The sequence below is a fragment of the Motacilla alba genome, chromosome 5 (assembly GCF_015832195.1).
Source record: "Motacilla alba alba isolate MOTALB_02 chromosome 5, Motacilla_alba_V1.0_pri, whole genome shotgun sequence".
NCBI lineage: Eukaryota > Metazoa > Chordata > Aves > Passeriformes > Motacillidae > Motacilla > Motacilla alba.
Window position 1 is genome coordinate 39073600 of NC_052020.1, and position 20396 is coordinate 39093995.

General features: G+C 50.0%; 1 protein-coding gene across 3 annotated transcripts in view; it reads right to left on the reverse strand.

Annotated features, from left to right (window-relative positions):
- LTBP2 (latent transforming growth factor beta binding protein 2) overlaps nucleotides 1-20396 on the reverse strand; it is a 72502-nt gene that overhangs the window by 28438 nt on the left and 23668 nt on the right. For all 3 annotated transcript variants that reach the window (XM_038138121.1, XM_038138120.1, XM_038138122.1), the window contains 5 exons: nucleotides 10662-10843; nucleotides 9058-9228; nucleotides 7297-7497; nucleotides 6691-6959; nucleotides 5076-5178 (listed from right to left, as the gene is read on the reverse strand). In XM_038138121.1, the coding sequence (XP_037994049.1) occupies nucleotides 5076-5178; nucleotides 6691-6959; nucleotides 7297-7497; nucleotides 9058-9228; nucleotides 10662-10843 (926 nt within the window). The remainder of the gene's footprint in view (nucleotides 1-5075; nucleotides 5179-6690; nucleotides 6960-7296; nucleotides 7498-9057; nucleotides 9229-10661; nucleotides 10844-20396) is intronic.

The following is a 20396-nucleotide window of genomic DNA, read 5'->3' on the forward strand; positions in this document are numbered from 1 at the left end:
ACTGCTCTGTGGATGGCCTGTTGTAAGGAGGCTCCAGCAAGACTTTTTCCAATACCCCAACAAGAGTTATGATAGTAGTGGTGGGGAGGGCATGCAACACTGCTACATGTGCGAGACAGAACTAAGTCCTCTGGCTCTACTCATGATCAGTAAAGATCTTGAAGGTGCAAAAGATGCTTGAAGGAAAAATACTCTGATAATTCCTTTTTTCCATTTACTGTTTCAACAGAAAGAGCCTCATTCTGCTCCTAAGGTGGCTACCAATGCCAAGAAGATACCTTGTACCTAAAAACCCCTAGTTTTGTAACACTGTGCTGCTGCATGCTGCCACAACAATGCTGTACGTGAATGATCAGCACAATAAGCAGAACAAAGCACTCCTGAAAATGCTGTGCTTTCCCAGGTTAAGCATTGCTTTCTGTGGTACTGGCACGACCTTGCAGAGGTTTCAGCTTCTTTCCCCTCCTCCAGCCTTTCTTTACTGTTCTGCACAGACTCCCTGTGGCACATGGTAACAGTGGCCTCTGTAGCCTCCTTCCCATATATCCAGGGATTTTTTTTCCTGTATCCTACCCCATCTGTTCCCAAGAGCAGAGCAGGGGGTTGATTTTCAAGGGGCTTCCTGTGGCTGTTTCAGTGCCTGCAGGCACAGCGCAGGGGAGCTGAGGCGTGCAGAGCCACTTGGCGTTCCTGAGGATGGCGGCTCCACGGGTGAGCTGCCACCCCTCTCACAGTGGGAGGTCTGTTAGGGGAGTGCTGCGGATGCCAAGCCAGACATTACAAGATCCAACTTTCCAGTGAAATTCAGACTTTTCTCTAGGACAAAAAACTTGAAAAAACACGTGGAGTGGGAATAAAAACAAAACAATAGCCTTCAAAGACTTGTTTCTTAATGTAGTTAAAACCCATAGGAGGAGAGAAAGCAGTCCAGGAAGATCTGCAGTGAGAACAGTGAGTGGGTGCACAGCCCAGCCCAGCCCATGCTCAGTCTGACGATAGCTGGAAATAAGGAACAGGGGGCACTGAAAAATCAGGACCAAGAAAATGCAAGCTTACTCCTGCACCCAGAAAGTCTGTCATTTGCACAGAGGGGTGGGACTTGTAGCTTCTGGCAGTACTGCAGATGATGTCCACTGATATGGGTGTTTTCCTGGAATGCTGGTGGTTCCAGAGGTGTGTGGTCTCATGGACAGGGAGGAGGTTGAAGAGCAGGGCTGTGATCCCCTCTGGACAGAACTCTCTGCTACCGGTTTCCTTTATCCCCATGTGCCTGAGAAGGGCCAAGGCTTTGGGAAAATCAGTATCCAAATCCACACCTGCCACAGGGTATGTGTCGACCTGTAGCTCCAGTCTCATTGGGTTTAATTTCTACAGACCCTCTCTTAATATTGTTCCAACACGTTCTTTCAACAAACCACTGTATCCCCCAAAATAACACATGGTCTGGCAGGTAAGCAGGAGTAGCTCTGCCCAGCAGTGTACCTGCTACTAGCCCCACATCCTGAGCTTGCCACAGGACAGGACACTGCTTCAGTGCAGGTTCCTCACCAGCACTGCTCAACTACCGTGCCTGTTCCTGAGCTCCCTGTCAGCCACATCCTAGTGTTTCTACTTCAGCTGCTTCATCAGCCTCTAATTCTCTTTTCCTACTATCAGTCTTCTCCAGGTTTTACTTTCCAGCTCCTGTTTGCCCCTACTCTTCTGTTCTAGCCTTTCAGTGTGTGCTCCATTTCTCCAAGTACTAAAGACCCAGGAGGGTCACTGAATGTCTCCACCTGATTTATCCTATCTTGCAACACAACACATTTCATCCACCAAATTCTGGCCAGAGCTGAAGGACTGCAGCTGCATGGCAGCATGCAGGTGTCCTGCCACCCTCCAGGGCACTGTCTCTGGCTCAACTCTTTCTTTTATTGACCAGGCAGCAACCAGCCTTTGCTCCAACAGCTCATGGAGCGAGCCCTTGGCTCTCTCCCTTCTCCCAGGACTGTTTCTGACATGTCACGGGGGTCCTGTCTTTAGTTCTCACTTCCATGAGCTCCCAGGAACTTCTGCTAAAGCCTGCTGGAACACCCATCTCTGCACCCACCTGTCTGAAGACATTTAACAATGTACAGCCCCCCAGCAGAAAACTACACAGCCTGAGCATGGCCTAAGGAAATATCTAAGACTAAAGTAACACTCACTACAGAGACTCCTGGCTAGGTCAACCCTTAATTTTGAATTCAGCTTTTAACATGGTCTCATTAGGACGCAGACAAAGCATTTGAGTGCCTTGGCTTTTCTGGTGCTGAGCAAAACATAAAAAATAGCAAGGCTTGGTCATGGTAAGTTTGCTCGGACAGATGCCTGCCTCCTATTCATCTTCTCTGATGTCTTTCCGCACACAAACACGTACCAAACATGAAAGCTGCAGACGATGGAGACATCCGGACGTATCCAGACTCTACTAACAATCAGTGTCTCGGGCAGACAGTCAATCCAAACAAGTTCCCCATTTGTCTAGCTCTTGCCTGGCTGCACTTCTGTACGTTTGTAAGTGTTTACACTGAACTAGCTTCTGCCATTTCTGTCTCTCGTTGCTGGAATTAAATTCCCAATGCTGTCAAGTCTGCTTTGGTGCATGCTTCCCTGGGACACATGAGAGCAAGGAGCTGTCTCTGAAGATCACAATGCTAAGAAGAAAGTTGGAAACATTCACTGGACATATTATCTCTGTGCACGAGACACAGATCACTGAACTACAGCCCAGTGACTTTGAGTGAGCACAATACAGGCCAGCAGGACCAGAAGGCAGAAGGAATGTGAGTGTGGGATGTGGACTATAGGCAGGAAGTACACGAAACAATGCATCCACACTGGCATGGAACTGGAAACCCTGGCAGACAAGGCACAAGGCAATGACAGGTCACAGTGCTTGGCAGCTCTGTTAAAGAAGTAAGGTCACTGAGAAAGATCTGTTTTGCTGACTCCATTCTGGAGTCAGCTATCTTGTGTATGAAGATAACATGCCAGGAAAGGCATGCCATCTACCTGGGCTTCTCACTCCACAATCCTGGGCTCTCTTAAGCTGCCTCCATCATGTCTGCCTTACAGCTCCTTACACCAGAGGTGGCCAAAGCAGGAAGATACTTGTGTATCATTGAACAGGGTGAAAATGGCTCCTTCAACTAGCCTGAATTCCTGCCAAAATCACAAGAGCCATTAAGTCTCCAAGGAGGAATTTTATCACCCAAAGCCAGAGGGAATTTCTTGTGGCACAAATACAAAAGACTCGCATGAATACATTTTTAATATCTCCCTGGAATTAGCCTGAAAACAAAGCCGGACAAGCATCTGTCCACGCAGTGAAGACCAGCAGTGACAACTGCTCCTGGGACACAGAGCATGCATTGAGCTGTGAGTTGTGGAGCCTGCTGGCAGCTAGGAGTCATGTCTTAAATTTGGTTGCCTGACTGCAAGGAGCACATGGGGGTATTTTGTGTCTGTTTTCACATCTTAGAAGGCTGTAATTAGACACATTTTGAAGCTCTAAGTCCAGCAGATCAAATCATGCCTGCAGCTCTGGCTGCATTCTCTGCAATCACCGTGCATCCTGGCATGGAGAAGGAGAAAGGAGGTGCAGAGGTTTTGCAGCAGTCTGCAGCCCAGCTGAAGTATTAAGCAGCCCCCCTGCTTTCTAATGGAGGGGTGACAGGAAGACGGGTGAGAAACAGGGAGACGGGTGAGAAACATCCCACTGCTGTGGGATGGGGAAGAGAAAGCCATGACTGGGGTTGTGAAGGTCGGGGACAAAGAAGAGGGGCTGAGGCCTGTGTGGGGCATTTCCTTGTTTGTACTGAACCTGCAGACCCCGGGGTCACCCCCACACCACAAATGCCCAAGACTTTTTTGGGGCTGGCACATGGGTGAGGGCAGGCAAGAAGTAGTATGGCCAAGGCCACAGCACAGCCATGCAGCTTGGGAAGATGACAGCAATCAGAGCTCCTAAGATCTGAACTGGGTTCCAGGATGCTGACAACCTCGTCTGTGATTGCAAGGAATTTGGCTCCAGTCAGCCCTACCCCTGGCTGAGTAGGAATTGAATTGAGGGAGGATAATGAGACACAAATTCAGCTCTTGGGAATGTGTGTGTAAGTGAGCAGGAAAAACTCCGAGCAGACCTAGAAGTCACCAACACCACACTTGCTTGCAAAACCTGCTACCTTGGATCCCTACACTGTATTTCAGGAGTCCAAAGTCTCCTGAACCATGGGGTCTGTTTTCTTTAGTTCTTTGATCCAGTGAAAGGATGTGATTGAGCAGATAGGCAGGGAAGAGGTGAGCAGCTCCCTGCACATTCCACTAGGTGAGTGCACCTTGCCCTGCTCCACACCCAGTCAGCACTGGATGCTGGAGTCATTGTGCCCACGGGACTGCCTCCTCTCCAGCCAGGAGTCCTCCTGTATGGCTTCTCCACCACAACACAAGATGTGACCATGGTGCAAGGGGCCATGCTCATCATGAAGCACTCTGAGCAGAGCAGATGAGGAATCCCCATCTCCTGCTAGATCAGTCTGTCCAGCTCCCAAGTGCAACAGAAACAGAGCTGGACGCCCATGCCCCTGGAACGGACCCCGGGTGTGCTCCTGCCAATTGTTTGATGTAGTGTTATTTCCAGAGCCCCTGCCAAACCCGTGTTGGGCCCAGAGCAAGCCCGTAACTCTATAGGGCCAAGTCTGCAGCCTCCTTCTCCAACCTAGAACTGCACCTCCTAAAACCATGGCTGCTTTTTTTCCTGTTTCTCCCTGTGAATGGGGCTAGCATGGTGGGAACTGTTGGCCACATGAGCCTGGGCCCAGCACCCAACCCAGAGCACTGTTCCCTGGTGGGCTGGGGCAGCAGCTGGCATGACCCTGCACTTACCTGGGATGTGCTGCTCATCCCCAAGGACCTTGGGCCAAGGAGAGCCATGTATCAAGACACGCAGCTCTGCTCCCTGCCTCAGCTACACAAAACAGCCATTTTTCTTTGCTCAGCAAGGGTGCAGGCTGTCCCTCACGCTGTCCCACCTCCTGGCCAGCAGCAGTACTCACCTGGCCGGGGGGGACAGGCCAGGCACTGGTCCATGCCCCAAAAAAGGCCCACACTGCCGCAGCAATCCTCCAGCTTGGTTAGCCCTGGCAGGGGGTTGGTGCACTGTGGAGAGAGGAGCAGATCAGCCTTCTGTGGGATGCAGAGGAAACGTGTGCCCAGCTGGTAGAACAGCAGCAGAGCCAGCACAGGGAACAGCTATCTGGGGTCAGAGGCTGGCATGGCCCTCTTGACACAGCTGCCCGCTGGGACACAGTGGGACCGGGGATGTGGATTAACATAGTAAAATGCTGTGCAGACAGAACCTCCCTTGATTGCACCCTGCAGAGGGGAAGGGGCCATCAAACAGCAGAGATGGACCAGAGATGATATCACCTGGCAAAGCCCCAGAATCAGCCCCTTGCCTGGCTGATTAGCCTGTGAAATGGGTGCACCACTCCAGCCCGGCAGGGAGCTTGTCAGGCACTTTCCTCCGCTGAATGAGTTTCTCTTTCCCCCCACTCTCGGCAAGGCCCTCTGGCTTACAGGCTTCCCCATCAGAGCGGAGCCGCTGGGGCGCAGGCTGGAGCTGGCGCCCGTCCAGGCACGCGTGGCCGCCTGCCCAGCACTCGCATACCGATCGGCTGGGCTGCGGCGGGGCGGGAGAGGCAGGCACTCCCCGCCGAACTCCTCACCCTCTCCCAGGCACGGCATCACCCCAGCTGGGTGAGGTGTGAGCATAGCAAGAGTACCCCCTGCCGCCCCTACAGCCTCTGCAGGCATCCATAAGCATCTCCGTGCGTCATCATCTAAGGTCGCAGCACTGCCATCTCCCCACAGAGAAGCAGGGCTTTTCCAGCCCAGGTTCTGATCTCCTCTATTTTTGCACTAGAGAATGGCTAAGAATATTTCCTCCTAGAAACTACTTGGATGGGAGTGGCTGAAGGATGGGATAGGAACTGGGAGCAGCCCCCCCAAAAAGGCTGGGGAGCAGAGGGGACGGGGCTGAGTCCCAGACTGCCAGGCTGGGGGTCTCTCTGAGCGTGAACTGCTCTGGGGGAGCTCACAGGTGTTCCTGTGGGTGCCAAAAACCTCCAATGCTTTTCCAGTGACGCAAGAGAAACATATGGGGAAAGACAAAATAAGAAATTACGATGACTGTGGGACAGGGGTGAGAAAGTCCCTCACGTGCATTTGCTTCCCAAGCCCCAGTCGAGCTCTCCAGGAAGGCATGGTTCCATGGAAATCAGACTTCCATTTATCGTCTGAGAGGGAAAGGAATTTTCCTATGTTTTATACGTTTCCTACAATAATCGCAGATTGTGGCTGTAAATGTTGCTATAAATAGGGCACCCTTTTAAAACCAGACTGTGTGTGAAAGCCATCAAGTCTGGGCTGTGCTGCCCCAGGGCACAGCCTGGTCAGGGCAAGGCAGTGAGGTCTCTCTGTTGGATCAAAGCAAGGAAATTTTTTCTTCCCAAGTAGTAACACATTGCTGCCTGTGCCCATGGCACCTGCATGATGCCCATGCTGATGCTGAACAGCTTCACAGAATAAAGCTACCCCCTATACCCTGAAAGCCAACGCTACCCTACCCCAGAACAAGAAATACACCAACACTTGAAGATGACCTCTTACCTGCCCATGGAGAGCCTCCCGAAAGCACCTCCCCAGCAGCCCTGGGGCTCTCTGCTGTTGCTGTCTGCTCTCAGTGGCAATGCTGTTCCCATTCCCATGGGGATAGGTGTACCAGGGCACAGCAGCCAGCTGAGGCACCAGGACTGCCTCCACACTGTTTTCCTCCGACGCCTCTGCATCACCCCGCACCCTGGCCACCTGGTGAATTTGCACAATGGCTTCTGGAGGGTGGTTGATGTGGACGTTCACCAGAGAAGGGTTTAGGGAAGCTGGAAGATGAGTTTACACCACATTTGTGACAATCTGGCAACAAATTGCCACCCAAAGAGTATCATCATGAACAAAGTCAAATGGGAGGAGTGGTAGACTAAGCCCACCAGGAAATCTAGAGGAAGACTGCATCTAAGAGAAAATATTTCTCTGGCCTAAAAAGAGGACAAACCTACCAAAATCTCCACAAGAAACTAGGGAAACCTCCTGTCTAACAACCTGGCCTGAAACAGCAAGCATAAGGAGGTAGTGGCTTCCTCAGGCCTGTTAGAAAAGATCTGAGGAGCACACAAGTAGGAGTAAAATGTGGAGTCTGGAGCCATTGGCCATGCTCACCAAGCTGGTTGGACAAGGGCAGAGTATATGTGGAGTGCCTCATGGAGCTGCCAGCTGGGGTCTTTGGGCCTCTTCCTCCTTGCTTCTTTTCCAAAGAGGGAGCTGGCAGGTGGCAAAACTTTCCTGTGGAGTTGGAGGGGCACCAGCATTCATCCCGGCCCACGCAGCGCCCTCCATTCAGGCAGGGGATCTGACAGAAGTCTGCAAGGCAAAGAGAGGTCTGCTTAGAGGAGAAACTGAAACACTGGCTCTAGCCAAGGGCAGCTGGGGGACGCCAGGCAGCTGCACCTGGACAGCACTAACCCCATGATGTCCCAAGGACCAGGTCCAGAACTGGGATGGGGTCAGCACTTGTAGCCGGGAGGCAGGCTCAGGTCCCTGCTGGGCAACACCGTCTTCTCCAAGCTCTGCTCACAACTGGAGTCATGGCTTGAAGAAGATGAACCCTCCCTTGGGCTCTGGGGCCACAGCCAGGCTGGGGCACCCATGTCCTGGGTGGCTGCCACGGTGGTGTTGCTGACACAGCAGGATCTCTTGGAGTGGGTTGGGAGCCATGGCAGCCATATGTAGCCAAGTCTGCCCAATTTCTTCACTTCTGCATCGCCCCCTCCCCACTTGGCAGGGTTTTACTCGTAGCCCAGAAGGGAACTCAGCAGGATGGGAGAGGCAGATAGAACAGGCAGAGAGCCACATCCTCAGAGCCTGTCTCACATCCAGCCCTGGCCCTGCCAGCAGTCCATGTGGGAGAAGTGCGGAGTGGGACAAAATAATCAGCACCAATTCATCTGCACAGGCTCAGAAAAAGCATCCACAGATGAAACCAAAGTCATGTCCTTTCTGACCTCATCATGCTTGGAGCAACCCAGAGCAGTTCTCAATGTGAACTAAACTCAAGCAACACATGGGATTCCTTGACAGATTATCCTGACTCATTTCAGTATGAGATGAGACAATGCTGCTCCACATTCCTGGATGGCTTGTCAGGTTAATTCCATGGGTTGAACACCCATCCTGTTTCAAGCTCATTTGCTCAAGCCCAGCACCCAGTTTGAGGGGAGGAAACACATTTTTGAGCTGGGACCTAGGCAGAAATTTCTGTGAAAATCTTCCATCAGTGTCTACAAGAGCAAGACTTTTCATTCTCTCAGTAGAAGAATTTGAGTGATATAGAGGCACTCAAAGGACAAGTCCCAACAAGTCCAGCATGTTTCTCCCACCAGCTCACCCCAAGACAATGTGACCAACCCACAGCTGGATATCCCAGTGACTTGATGAGCAATCCCAGTGGCTCTGAAAGGTGAGCAGTGGTTTCAGCAAGCCCTGTTTATAAGAACAGTTTGCAACCTGCAGCCAGCTCTCCTGGCTGCCATGTGAGTGAAAGGAGAGAACAGGAGGAAATTAGGTGATGAAAGTCAGCCCCAAGACTGGATGCCAACTAAAGCAGTGAGCTGGCTCTGAGAAGAAGGAGGTGGTGAGGCTTGGCTGCAGGCCTGACTCAAACACATACATCCCCTCTACCCAGGGTGAGATGGAAACAGGATCTGCTTGCCCAGGAAAGAGAGCAATGAGGCAAAGTCTCTCTTCCTCCCCCAGAGAGTAAGCCCCAAAGACCCCAGAAGACATCTTCCAAGGCACTGAGAGCAGCCATCGCTTCCCCTCCCTACAGCAGCCCAAGCCCTTAGTCTGCAGAGTCAGGAAAAGCAGGAAGAGTAGAGTGGGGAGACAGGCTAGAAAGTAGGTGGAGGACATGGGGGTGCTTACAGATGCGAAAGCCAGATTTGGGATCGTGGTCATGCCCCCCTTGGCTATAGAGAGTGGTGGTGTCTCCTTTCTCGCAGCTGTTGTAGCAGCGCCCACTCTGGCATGTCTGTTTGCAGATGGTGGGTGTGAAGACAATTTTTATCTTCCTAATCTTCTCTGTCAGGTTGGCCCCTATGAAAGAAAAAGAGTGCTAAGTGGAAACAGCATCTCCAGGCCAAGGGAGCTGTTATTTGCAGCTCAAGCTGCTATTTGCAGCTCAAGCTCCAAAGCATTCCCAGTGCAAAGAGGGGTTTATGTCCCTCCCCAAGGTGGTGGAGTCCCATCCCTGGAGGTGTTTAAAAAAAGACTGGATGTGGCACTAAGTGCCATGGCCTAGCTGACAAAGTGGTGTTACATCGTTGATTTGACTTGATGATCTTCAAGATCTTTTCCAACCTAGCAGACTCTGCAGTTCTGTGATTCTGTCTCTCCTTGCCCCTGCTCACTCCAGCCTGTTTTCTGCTCCAGCATCTATAAGAGTTGGTCAACACATGAACAATGGCAAGCAGCATGTTCTGCCCATTTGGAGTGGCATAATGATGTGAAGGGACACACATGCACTAACTTCATCATAAAGGGAGTTTTTCCACTTTAAGCAATATTCTTTCTCCAGCCACATCAGTAGTCAGAAGACTGGCTGCTCTTAAACCACTGGAAGTCTTCCCACATAAACACACTGTCATTCAGAAGAGAGAGCATCAGGTCTTAAGAAAACCATTGTCACCCTACAAGTGTCTCCTGACCTCCTGCAGCTAGAAGTGTTCCTCTTCTAGTCCCTCATCATCCTCCCATATCATGGGAAACCACACTCAGAGCTCTTTGGGACTTGTGGAAAATGGTCAACAGACAGAACTGTTGTATAACCAGCTGGCTTGACACCAGAGCCTTCCATCCCACCCCAATGGGACAGTCTTGTGCTGCTCTTGCTGTACTCACCCTGCTCCCTGTTTCAATCCCCACTTTCAGATTTCATCTTCAGCCAGGTTCATGGCCCTACTCATAGGGGCTGAGGTGCCACATGGTGCCTCCTTGGGGAATCACGGCTTCAGGAGGGAACCAAGCTGCAGAAGACAACTGGCATCTGTCCTAGCTGGGAAAGCATTGAGCTCAGCATCTGCATGTCCCAGCAGCCAGGTCTAATCCCTGCTCATGTCAGAAGGCATCAAGGCAGCAGCCAAAGGGAAGAAATAGATGCTGGTTGCACAATCTGACCTTGAGAGCTGCTCAGACTGAGGAGTAAGCTGGAAGACACCATTCCTACAGACTGAGGCAATTCCCCTTTGGGGCAGTGTGCTGGGGTGATGTTCAACATCTCTGAGATGCAGTTGTCATATCCCCTGGCTCCTGTCTCAAGCCATCAGCATTTTGCTTCCCTGATGTGTCCTCCTTCAGTAGGGCCCCTTTCTTTAAGCCCAGCAATGCCCATGCTGACCTTCCCTTTTCATTCCACGTAGCAGCACAGTGCTGGGAATCCACGGTTTCTTGGGGATCCCCAGTTAAAGTGTTGTCCTTTCCCATGACCCTAACAAGAAGCCCCAAAAGAGTGACAGCCTTACAAACCTTACCTTTTGCAGACAAGGTGTGCTCCTGGGAAACAGCGTGTGGGCCAGACCTGCTCTGCTCATGTCCATTCCCGTTGGGGAGTGCATTAGAGGTGAGCTGGCCATTGCTGGCTGGGTAGCGCCGGACAGTCCTTGATGAGCCTGTGTGCTGAGGGGAGACAGGAGAGCCAATTCTGCTCTGAATCCTGTGGAAGAGAAAAAATGGACCAATATGCCTCATAAGTGACTGCACTAACCCACAGTGCCTGTCCACCAATGTACCTTGCAGCAACCTTCACTGCCAAACTGCCTGAGCGGTCACCTGGACACAGAGACTCATCTACCTGTGCAGGATCCCACTCCTCCCCTACTTTCAGCCATCACCATAGCACACTGTTTCCCTCTAGGAACCATGCCCCATATCCTGAGCCTGGCAGGACACGGTATTCACCAAGACACCCTCTCTGTACCATCACATCAGGCTGTCCTTCCACAGGGATGCTTCGGCTGCCTAGAAGAACCTCTACCTGCCCATCACACTCAAGGTCTGCTCCTTGACCATAGCAAACATAGGCAGCTCCAAATACACTTGTTTTTATGGTGGAAGTTTTCTCAGGACCTGCCATCCCAGCCCCAAACAAGCACTAAAAACAGTTAAGATAGTCAGAGAAGAGGCCAGACCAAGCAAATACACAGAACTTGGCCCATGAGAGTCACAAACAAGAGAGAATGACCAAGAACTCAAGTCTGTAAGGGCAGTAACAACTTTCTGCACTAACTGCATTTATGGCTTTTGGTACTCTTGGGGGACTAAGCACAGAGAAGCCATCCAGCTCTCAAGATCACATCTCATACACACTCTTTTATAAAGCCATATAGACCACAAGGCAGAGCTCTCTGTGTTAAAGATCTTGATCTACTGCACTTGCTCCCATTTCCTTTTACTGACTGCAGCACTAAGCCTCCAAGAGGGTACGCTGCTTTCCAACAAAAGTATCTCACTCTCACCTGCACTACCTGCAAGGATAAAGGCTTGGTACAGCCAATGGCCAAAATAAGTTGGCTGTCCACATGCTCCTTGGGTTTCTTTGAAAGTCCCAGCCTTGGATGCCTCTGTAACTGAACTTCAGTACTGACAACTCTTCTGCATACCTTGTCCAACACCTCCATCTCTGATGAAGTGGCTGAGGCAAAGAGTGGCACTTCCCACTGAAATGCCCAGAGAGGTCTATCCCATTCTGTGGTTTTTACTATCTTCCCTGTCACAGTCAGCACAGGAGATGTGTTACAGTGTCTACAGGGAAGGCAAATTTCTAAACCAAGGACTGGGTGATTCAATGAGAACTGGCTGACAGCAGCTCTGCCTTGCAGACATTCCTTGGATAGCTTGGAATAACAATAAGATCTGGGGAGATGGAAAGGCAGCTCATGCTGTTCTGGTATTCAAGCCGGTCAAGAACAACACACAAGGTAACTGTCAGCCAGCAAGCCCGAAATCAGCCCTGAACAATGGAAAAGATGACACACAGGTCAATTAACTGAAAACTAAACAAAAGCGACGTCGAGTCAAGGAGGTCTGTGAAGAACCACTCTTGTCAAAGGAGTCCATTTTCATAATTTGACAGAATTAGACACATGCACACTAACCATCTGAGTGCCTATGCTATTTCAATAAAAAAATAAACAGGCAGTACGATGTCAATCAGGCACATGCAAAATTAATAATAAACTGGCTGTGAAACAGAGCACAAGAAGTAGTTGTCACTGGGGAGGGAATTAGATGGGTTCCAGGGTGATCAGTATGAGGCCTGGCATGATTCAAGAATTTCATCTGGAAATAAATATTTTTATTTCTAAATAAACATACAATCGACATTGATAATGTGTGCTGCTGACACAAAAATTTGCAATGTGGTGTATTGTGATGAGAACAGAGCAATCACACAGAGTAGTTTGGATCTCTGTGGAGGGTAAATACATCCAAGCAACATGGGATTTTAATAGAGCCAAATGCAGGATTACACTTCTAGGAAGAAGGAATGCAGGCAGCAGCTGCAGATAGTTGGAGATGATCCTGGAAAACAGCAATTCAGAAAAGATTTCAGGGCTAATGACAAGCAATTAAATATGAACTGTCAGTTCAATGCCCTGACATTAGGACATTGAAACACTGCAGGAACAGGGAGGTATTTTTGCCTCCCTACACGTCCTCATCACAGGAGGGTGTATACACGCTATAATATCATCCTAGCTGTGATGTAAAATATGTCACATGTTCTAAGGGATGTCAAAAATACGGAGAGAATACAGGAAAAATATGACAGAAATAATTGGGGGACTGGTGAAAATGCCTTTATGTAGGAAACCTAAAGTATTCAATCTCTTCAATTTAGGATAAAGAAGAGGTGCTCTGATTAGAGGGCACAGGTTTCTGCACAGGAACAAAATACCAGGTGTAAAGAGCTAACAACATCTGCAAACTGAAGCCAAATGATTCTTTACTAGAAAGCATGCCTACATGCAGCAGTATAGCTGTCTTCTTTCTGCAAAAACCTCAGAGATGGATTCCCAAACTCCCGATACAGCTCTGCAGGAGAGGAGAGTATACTGACAAAAGTATTTCTTGTCTTGTTAAAATCAAGATCTAAATTGAGATGAGGACAGCAAATAATGCTTGTTTTTCAATAATCAGCAAGGCTAGCCAGAATAATTACAGAGAAGTGAACCTTATTTCAGTTCTGCCTCAGTCCCTTTCAGAAGCTCCTCTGAGATTCTGCAGAGTACCACCTACTCCAGATGGCCACGGCAGCCAGGCATGACCTGCCCACACATTTCTGAGCTACTAATTCAGCCCTGCAGCCAGAAAATGAACTTGTGATGCCTGTTATGTACTGCTTTGTCACCTGGTGTGCTACTGCTAGTTTTGTTAGTGGCAAGGGAAAAGCCATATGGAACTCTAGGGAGGCTAGGGAGGAGCTACCAAACCTTGGAAGGTCAGGCACATTTGTTCTCTGATCTCTAGTAAGAGATCCCAAGCACGGCCCTATGGGTGAACATGGCTGGGATTCCAAGGTCTTTTACTGCAGAGATGGAAGCACACTGAGGAAAAGAAGTGTATTCCTCCAAACACCCGTGACTGTCTTAGCGCTGGGCCTGAGATCTGAAGAGTCACTGGGTGAAGGTGATGGGTAGCATAACACAGGGAAATATCAACTCTTCTGCTTGAAAATCCTCACATCATGTCTACCCTTGAGAAAAGGGAGCATGCTGTGTGCAAGTAGCAGAGCTTGGCTGGGCTCTACGCACTGCCTGCCTGAAGGAACTTCACCCTTTGTCTTTAGGAACATCTCTTGTCATTCCCAGGATTACCAAATTTTGTAACAAAACCCACAAAACCCCATAACAACAACATGTGAAACATTTTAAATAAAATAATCATTAGCATTTCAGATCCAAAGAAAGAGGGATTACATGACCTTACTACAAGGGGCAGTGCCAACTTCACAAAGGAAAAACAGAGTAGGAACATTACTCTATGGTTTGCAACATTTGAGGAAAAGTCATCCTACTGAGATTCCATTGGCAAAGCATTCCAGTGTGAGTTGAAGCAGGGAGGAGGTGTGGGGGGGTCAGATTTGCTTTGAATTAATTTGTTTATTTGGTTCTATTCTAGGCGGATGAGCACTGGGATTTGTGGACTGAGTTGAGTAATACCATTCAAGCCTGGGCTACAGAAGTCAATGGCAAAAGGCATCTTTCCATCTCAATTTGTCATGCTGAGCAGCTGGCTCATGGTCAGGGAAAACAAAACAGAGATTTTTCTCTCCAAACCTTCAGAGCCAGTCCATGCTGGGCAGACAGGCTTGAAGTGTCTCAGGAAATACACCTGAGCTCACCACAGCAGTACAGATCTGATCAGAAGCCATTAGCAATCCTTATCCATTCGATGGATCTTAATAAACATGGGGCCAGAGCTTGGCCAGTTCCCAGGGATCTGCACTGCCACAGGTTCTCTCAATGGCGTGGCTGTCCTAGGAGGAAGAGTGAGGATGGGAAACAGATGGCGTAGCTCCAAATCAGCAGTGTGGAGCTTGTGTTACCCTGCTCCATGCCTCCACCTGCTTGAGAAGAGGCAATGAAGAGGCAGAGGAGTTTGACACTTCAAGCACTATGTTCCAGTCACTTAAAGTCCTAGGGCCTCATATTCATTCAGTCTTACAGCCTCCCTCAAAATGGTATCACCCACTTCCACTCCTTCAGCCAGGCACATGGCCAGCACACATCTCTGCAAAGAGGCAGCGGTCTCTTCTTTTACAGACAACTGCCTGCTCTTCATCCATCAGAGCTGCTGACAACTTTCTCTGTGTCAGGCACAGCCTGTAGGGCAAAATCAGCAGGCAGACTCCTAGGACACCTCTCCTTCTGGGCTGTCCTGTAGCACCCACCTCTGGATCTCACAGTGGCAGTGGTCCAGGACAGAACATGGGCCAAGGAGGGAAGGCAGAGGGAGCAGAGTTCTCCTTCCAGGAACATGGGTGTGAGCGATCCTGCTGATTTCTACCAGCTGAAAGGTCCAGCTGAGAGCTGAGAGACCTCAGTCACCTTCACATGGAAATACCTATAGGTATTGGGTGCTTATCAAAATTAAGAGATTTGGGATGGGAGGGAGCTGTGCAGACAGACTGACCCACATCTGCAACAGTTTGAAACTATCCAACAAGTGCTTTTAGCTGCCCTATTCTGAGGTGCAGGTCAATGACCTGGATTCTCTGTAAGCCTTAGGACACAAGAGAACTAAGGGAGGTCTGGTCCCCTACATTCTAGTGCTACATATCCCTGCAGGACCTAAATAACACTTGTATTTCATTCAGCAAGTGATCCCACACATCGCCACAGCTCTTTTGCGTGTAAACATTTTGTTTTCAATGAATTTTGGTACCACTTGCACTCTATTCTATATTTACTTTAGTCTCAGCAGGGTAGAGAAGGTACAAAAATATGGTATGTTATGGATATCGTGGCTCTCCTGCCAGTGCCAGATGAACCTACAAGGTGCCCGTTCTCTGCACAGAGCAGGTGAGTGATCTCCTGTCACTCCACTGAGGACTGAGCTGGCAGACTCCCAGAAACTGCACAGATGGATAGGAGGATCTCTGTTTTCTGAATCAACCACAGGGTTTTTTAAAGCCTGCAATTTCAAGATTAGATATGCAGTCACAATAACCAAGTCTAAATCACTGAGACTGAGGTATGCAGAAAACAACACTATTTTCCTAACTCACTGTATATAGAAAGCATTTTCAAATCTCTGATCACTTCTGATGACCATAGTTCTCTGGGTAAGCAAAAGCCAGAGGGAGTACAGGTGGGCAAACTGTTCTCTTAGTGACTTAACACCAGGCATCCTCCTTGGAGCTGGAGGCAAAGGTGGCAAACTCTTCAAAGCACTTCCCTCTCCCCAGCAGCAACACCTCAGTCTTTCCTGGATTTAGCTTCTATCGGCTGCTCTTCATCCAACTGTTGACTTTGGCCAGAGTGCTAGTGAGCTGGGAAACGGTGGGGTTTTTTTCTATTTGTGTAAAAGAAATGCAGAGCCAAGTACCACAAGAGTATTACTGATTTTTCATCCAGCCTGCCTCACCCTCTCCCCAGCCAAAGCCTGACAGACCACAGCAGGGTGGATGGCTTGAGGCACTGTGGAGAGAGTGACTCCTGGGCAGTGTGGTCAGCAGGGAGGGGCACTAACCCCAGACAATGAAAGGGCTGGAGAGATGACGATTGGAAATTTACTTTTCCAGCTGGAAACAAATCTTCTGATGTTCATGCTAAAGATCAGGGAGAGATGACAGAGACTGTTGAGACCTAAGGAGCAATTCTCAGAAGGGCAACAATAGCACTGGCCAAAACAAATCTGAAGATAAGCAGGTCTCAGAGAAGAAACTATCTTCCCAGGGTCCAGAAAACTCCATCTCAGGGCCCAACAAGCTCCATCTCTCCAAATATAACCAGCTTGCTGCTTGGGATGCAGTTGCTGTCTCCAAATAGCCAGAAAGGACACGTGCTGCCCACAGGGCTGGGAGCAGAGTCCCATGGAGGGCAGCCACTGCAGCACTGGTAAGTCCACCCCAGCTACTCCAGACTGCAGCCTGCATGTGCATCTCCAAGATGAGTGGGCTCAGCCAGGACAGGGACTGAGTCATGCTCAGTCCCTGATAACCTGCCAGGGCAACAGGCAGGTTCTCCCCTGGATTTAAAATGCTGAACAATATACTTGGTGTCTGTCTCGTCCATCTGCCTGTCCCTCTGGCAAGATGCCCTCCCTGCTTGGGGCCACAGGGACCAAAATCAGTGATTCACTTCCCCCTTTGTAATGCTCAGCAGTTGCTGATTTTCCACTAAAGCACAACAGAAGAATGGGCAGCCTTAACACCAGCATCTGTGTCTATGGGGGAAAGAGAAGCAGCCAGCCTTGGAAGGCAGTAAATTGACTGCAAACCAGAAACTTCCCCTTTCTTGGATTCCAAATAAGTTCCTCAGCAGGCAGCAAGGATTCATGGCTCAGTCGGCAGGCCCCGGCACAGGAGCACAGGAGAGGCATTGCGTAGAGACCACTCAAGTTTATTATCAATTAGCTCACAAACATGCTGACGAGGAAGACAGCTCTGTTAAGACTCTGGGAGGAGGGGAAAAACCACACCATACAAGGTACCTGACTTCAAGTCCACCCACATTATGTCCATAATAATGGCTCAGTTTATTATCTCCAAGGGCAGCAGAAATACCACTGAAACCTGCCTGCTGTCTCTCCTGCTGGTGTCTTCAGCCCTGGTACCTCCCATTCAAATGAGGGAAGTCTGAAGCCCATGCTCCCCAGCATTTGATGGAAGGTAAGGGAAGTTCTCCTGCACAGGAGAAGCAGCTGCCAGCCTCCCACAGGCATAAGACCTTCTTGGGAGAGCCAAGCAGAATCTATGTACCATGAAGGCCACAAGAATGACCGCTCGGTGCCTTTGTGCCAAATCCACAGACACCTACAGTCAGATGCCAAGATGGGACAAAAGACACAGGCACCCTGACCATCACAGGGGCATCAAGGTGCAAGTCATCCAAATCTTTCTTCCCCTTCAAGACCTCTAGAGCTGTTGTTGGCAGAGTGTCACTGATGACACCCTTTGCCTTTGAGTGGGAGGGCACAAACAGCACTCACAAAGTGGGGCTGCAGGGCCAGGAACATGTGTTAGGCTCCCTGATGCACATTATACTCTGTCACTGGCACATGCCAAGAGTCATGTCAGTCCAGCACCCAGGTGCCAGCCCTATCCCTTACCACAGCGACTAAGAAGCTCTCACAAGAGCCCACATGGCTCTTATTTTGAGCTCTAACCTGCGCCATGTTGTAGTGGTAACTCCAGCTGCCTGCTCCACTTGACATATGTGCCAGTGGCTGGCCAAGATTTCTCTGAATCTTTCACTACAAACTGTAGCAACAGATGTGCAAGTCCATGGGACAGCAGAGTCACCAGCTGTCTGCTTCATGCCACTAAGCTCACACCCCACCACCACCACCCCGGCATCTTCCTTCTTCTGGCCCCCAAAGCAGTGCCAGTGCTGCAGAGCCATCCTAGCTGGCTCCCAGCCTGCCATGTACTGTGTGAGAACTGAGAGGGAGAGGGCTGTGAACTCTAATTTTATCTGTTCAGGAGTTGCCAGACACCACATACGTAACTGAACCCCTCTAAGCTCACAGACAACTAACAAGTTCTTTTTAACCAGTCTCTTGGGATCCAATTTTCTCCTTAGCCAAAGTGGCTGCTCACATGCCTCCACACAGCTCTCTGCTGACATTAAATGCCCTTCCCTTGCCACATGTGCCACACATGCCACCTGCCACTCTGCTGAATGCTCTTCTTTGCTCTCATGTATTAGGCAGCGAGCAACTGACTCCCTGGAAGAAGTCCAACTCTCCCAAGCATGGGAACAGCACCTGCCTGGCCCAGCAAGGCTGGAGAAACATTCCCTGCTCAAGGACATGGCATCAGGTGGTCACCAGGAGCTGCAGATTGTGCTCATGGTTGGATCCATCAGACCATAGTGCTGACCCATAAAATGGCCAGAATCATGATTTCCAAATGCCAGATGTGATAAAGAGCTGTCTGCAATCTGCTTGTCTCCAGAGCTGAAGTGCAGGCCAAAGCCAAAAATAAAAATGCAGCCTGCAACTGTTCTGAGCTCCAAGTGGAGCCAACAGAGGAACCATGCCAGGTTACTTGATTACAAATGCCACATTTGGGCCATACCTTGAGCACTCCATAGACTAAAACAGGGATTTATACAGTGAGGGAGACCAGGCAAGCTACCACCTCTCTGGCAGAACTGCCCAGGCTGGCCTGTGGTGCTCAGCTGCACACTCCTTTGGGCTGGAACAATGAGAAAGCTGCCTCAGTTGGTTCCCCTGCTGCATGGAGGGGCTGGTGCGGAGCAGCACAATCAACAGGCACAGCACTGCTGCCAAACACAGTCACACAGGCAGTCTCACACCTTAGCGATTAGAGACACATCCAGAAGCATCCTAACAGCTGCCATCACATGCAGGTCTCCATCAGTGTCACCATCCTACTGCAGACATCACGCCACGGCCGCAGCCTGTGCACCATCACAAACTCCGGCATAAGCTGCTGCCATAGTCACAGCTGGGCTCTCAGTCATGCAATGTGACCACCCCACCGAGGTTTCAACCCCCCACCAGGCACAGCAACGCCTCCTCTGCCCCTCTGCTACTCCCCAGTACCCCAGTACAGGGTCCTACCTGGCAGGGAAGGATCTGTATTTATGGCAGCGACATACAACAGGAGAGGACAACATATCAACCTGTGCTTGTGCACACAAGCACACAGACCTCCATCTCAAAGGGCCCTCTGTTTCCACAAGACACAACAGCTGCGAGCTGAGGGCCTGGCTGCCATCTAATGAAACCTGCTGCATAGACATTAGCCAGAGGAAAGCTCAGCATTGGCTGCGGGGAGGTCACTCATCTTCCCCATAACACAGTGAGAAAACAAGCACATTTGAGTTTCATTTCCATCTTGTTGACTAGCAACACCCACTCTCTTCGCTAGGCTGCCAGCTTCAAAGCCCTGAAAAAACACTTTAGCCTATTCATCCTCGCACCCACATGCACCCTGGGAGTGGGGGGAGCCAGCTGCCTGCCCACTGCTCTGCACAGGACAGGGAGAGGGCTGGAAAAGCCTCTCTCATCCCAGGCATGTGAGTGGGGTGAGGAGTTAGTGGCTGAACACACACACGCAGCGTGAGAGCAACAACGTGAAGAGATGTATGTAGCGCTCTCATCTGAAGAAGTGAAGGCTTTTCATCTACAGCAGGTGGTCTCCCACTCATCCTGGGAACACTGGAGATCTAAGACATATTTTAAGCTAAAATCATGGTTAAACACCCCACAGGATGTGCTGGCCTTTGGATCTATTACCTCAGTTTGTTAGGTCTTCTCACATTGCTCCATTCCCAGCCACACACAGGATTCCTGCACCTGCAGCACTCAATCCATGAGAGCTGAGTTGGGATGTCACCTTTGCTATCCACTCTTGAAGTCTCATCCCTGCCGAGGATCAGGGAATGAGCATCCTGGTGATTTTTAGTCTGTACTGCTCTGCACTGGCTCCATCCCTCCAGGTGCTCACTAGCCAAATGGCTGGTGGGTGTCTGGGAACCAGGAACACTCCTGGCCATGTAAGCATGATGCCT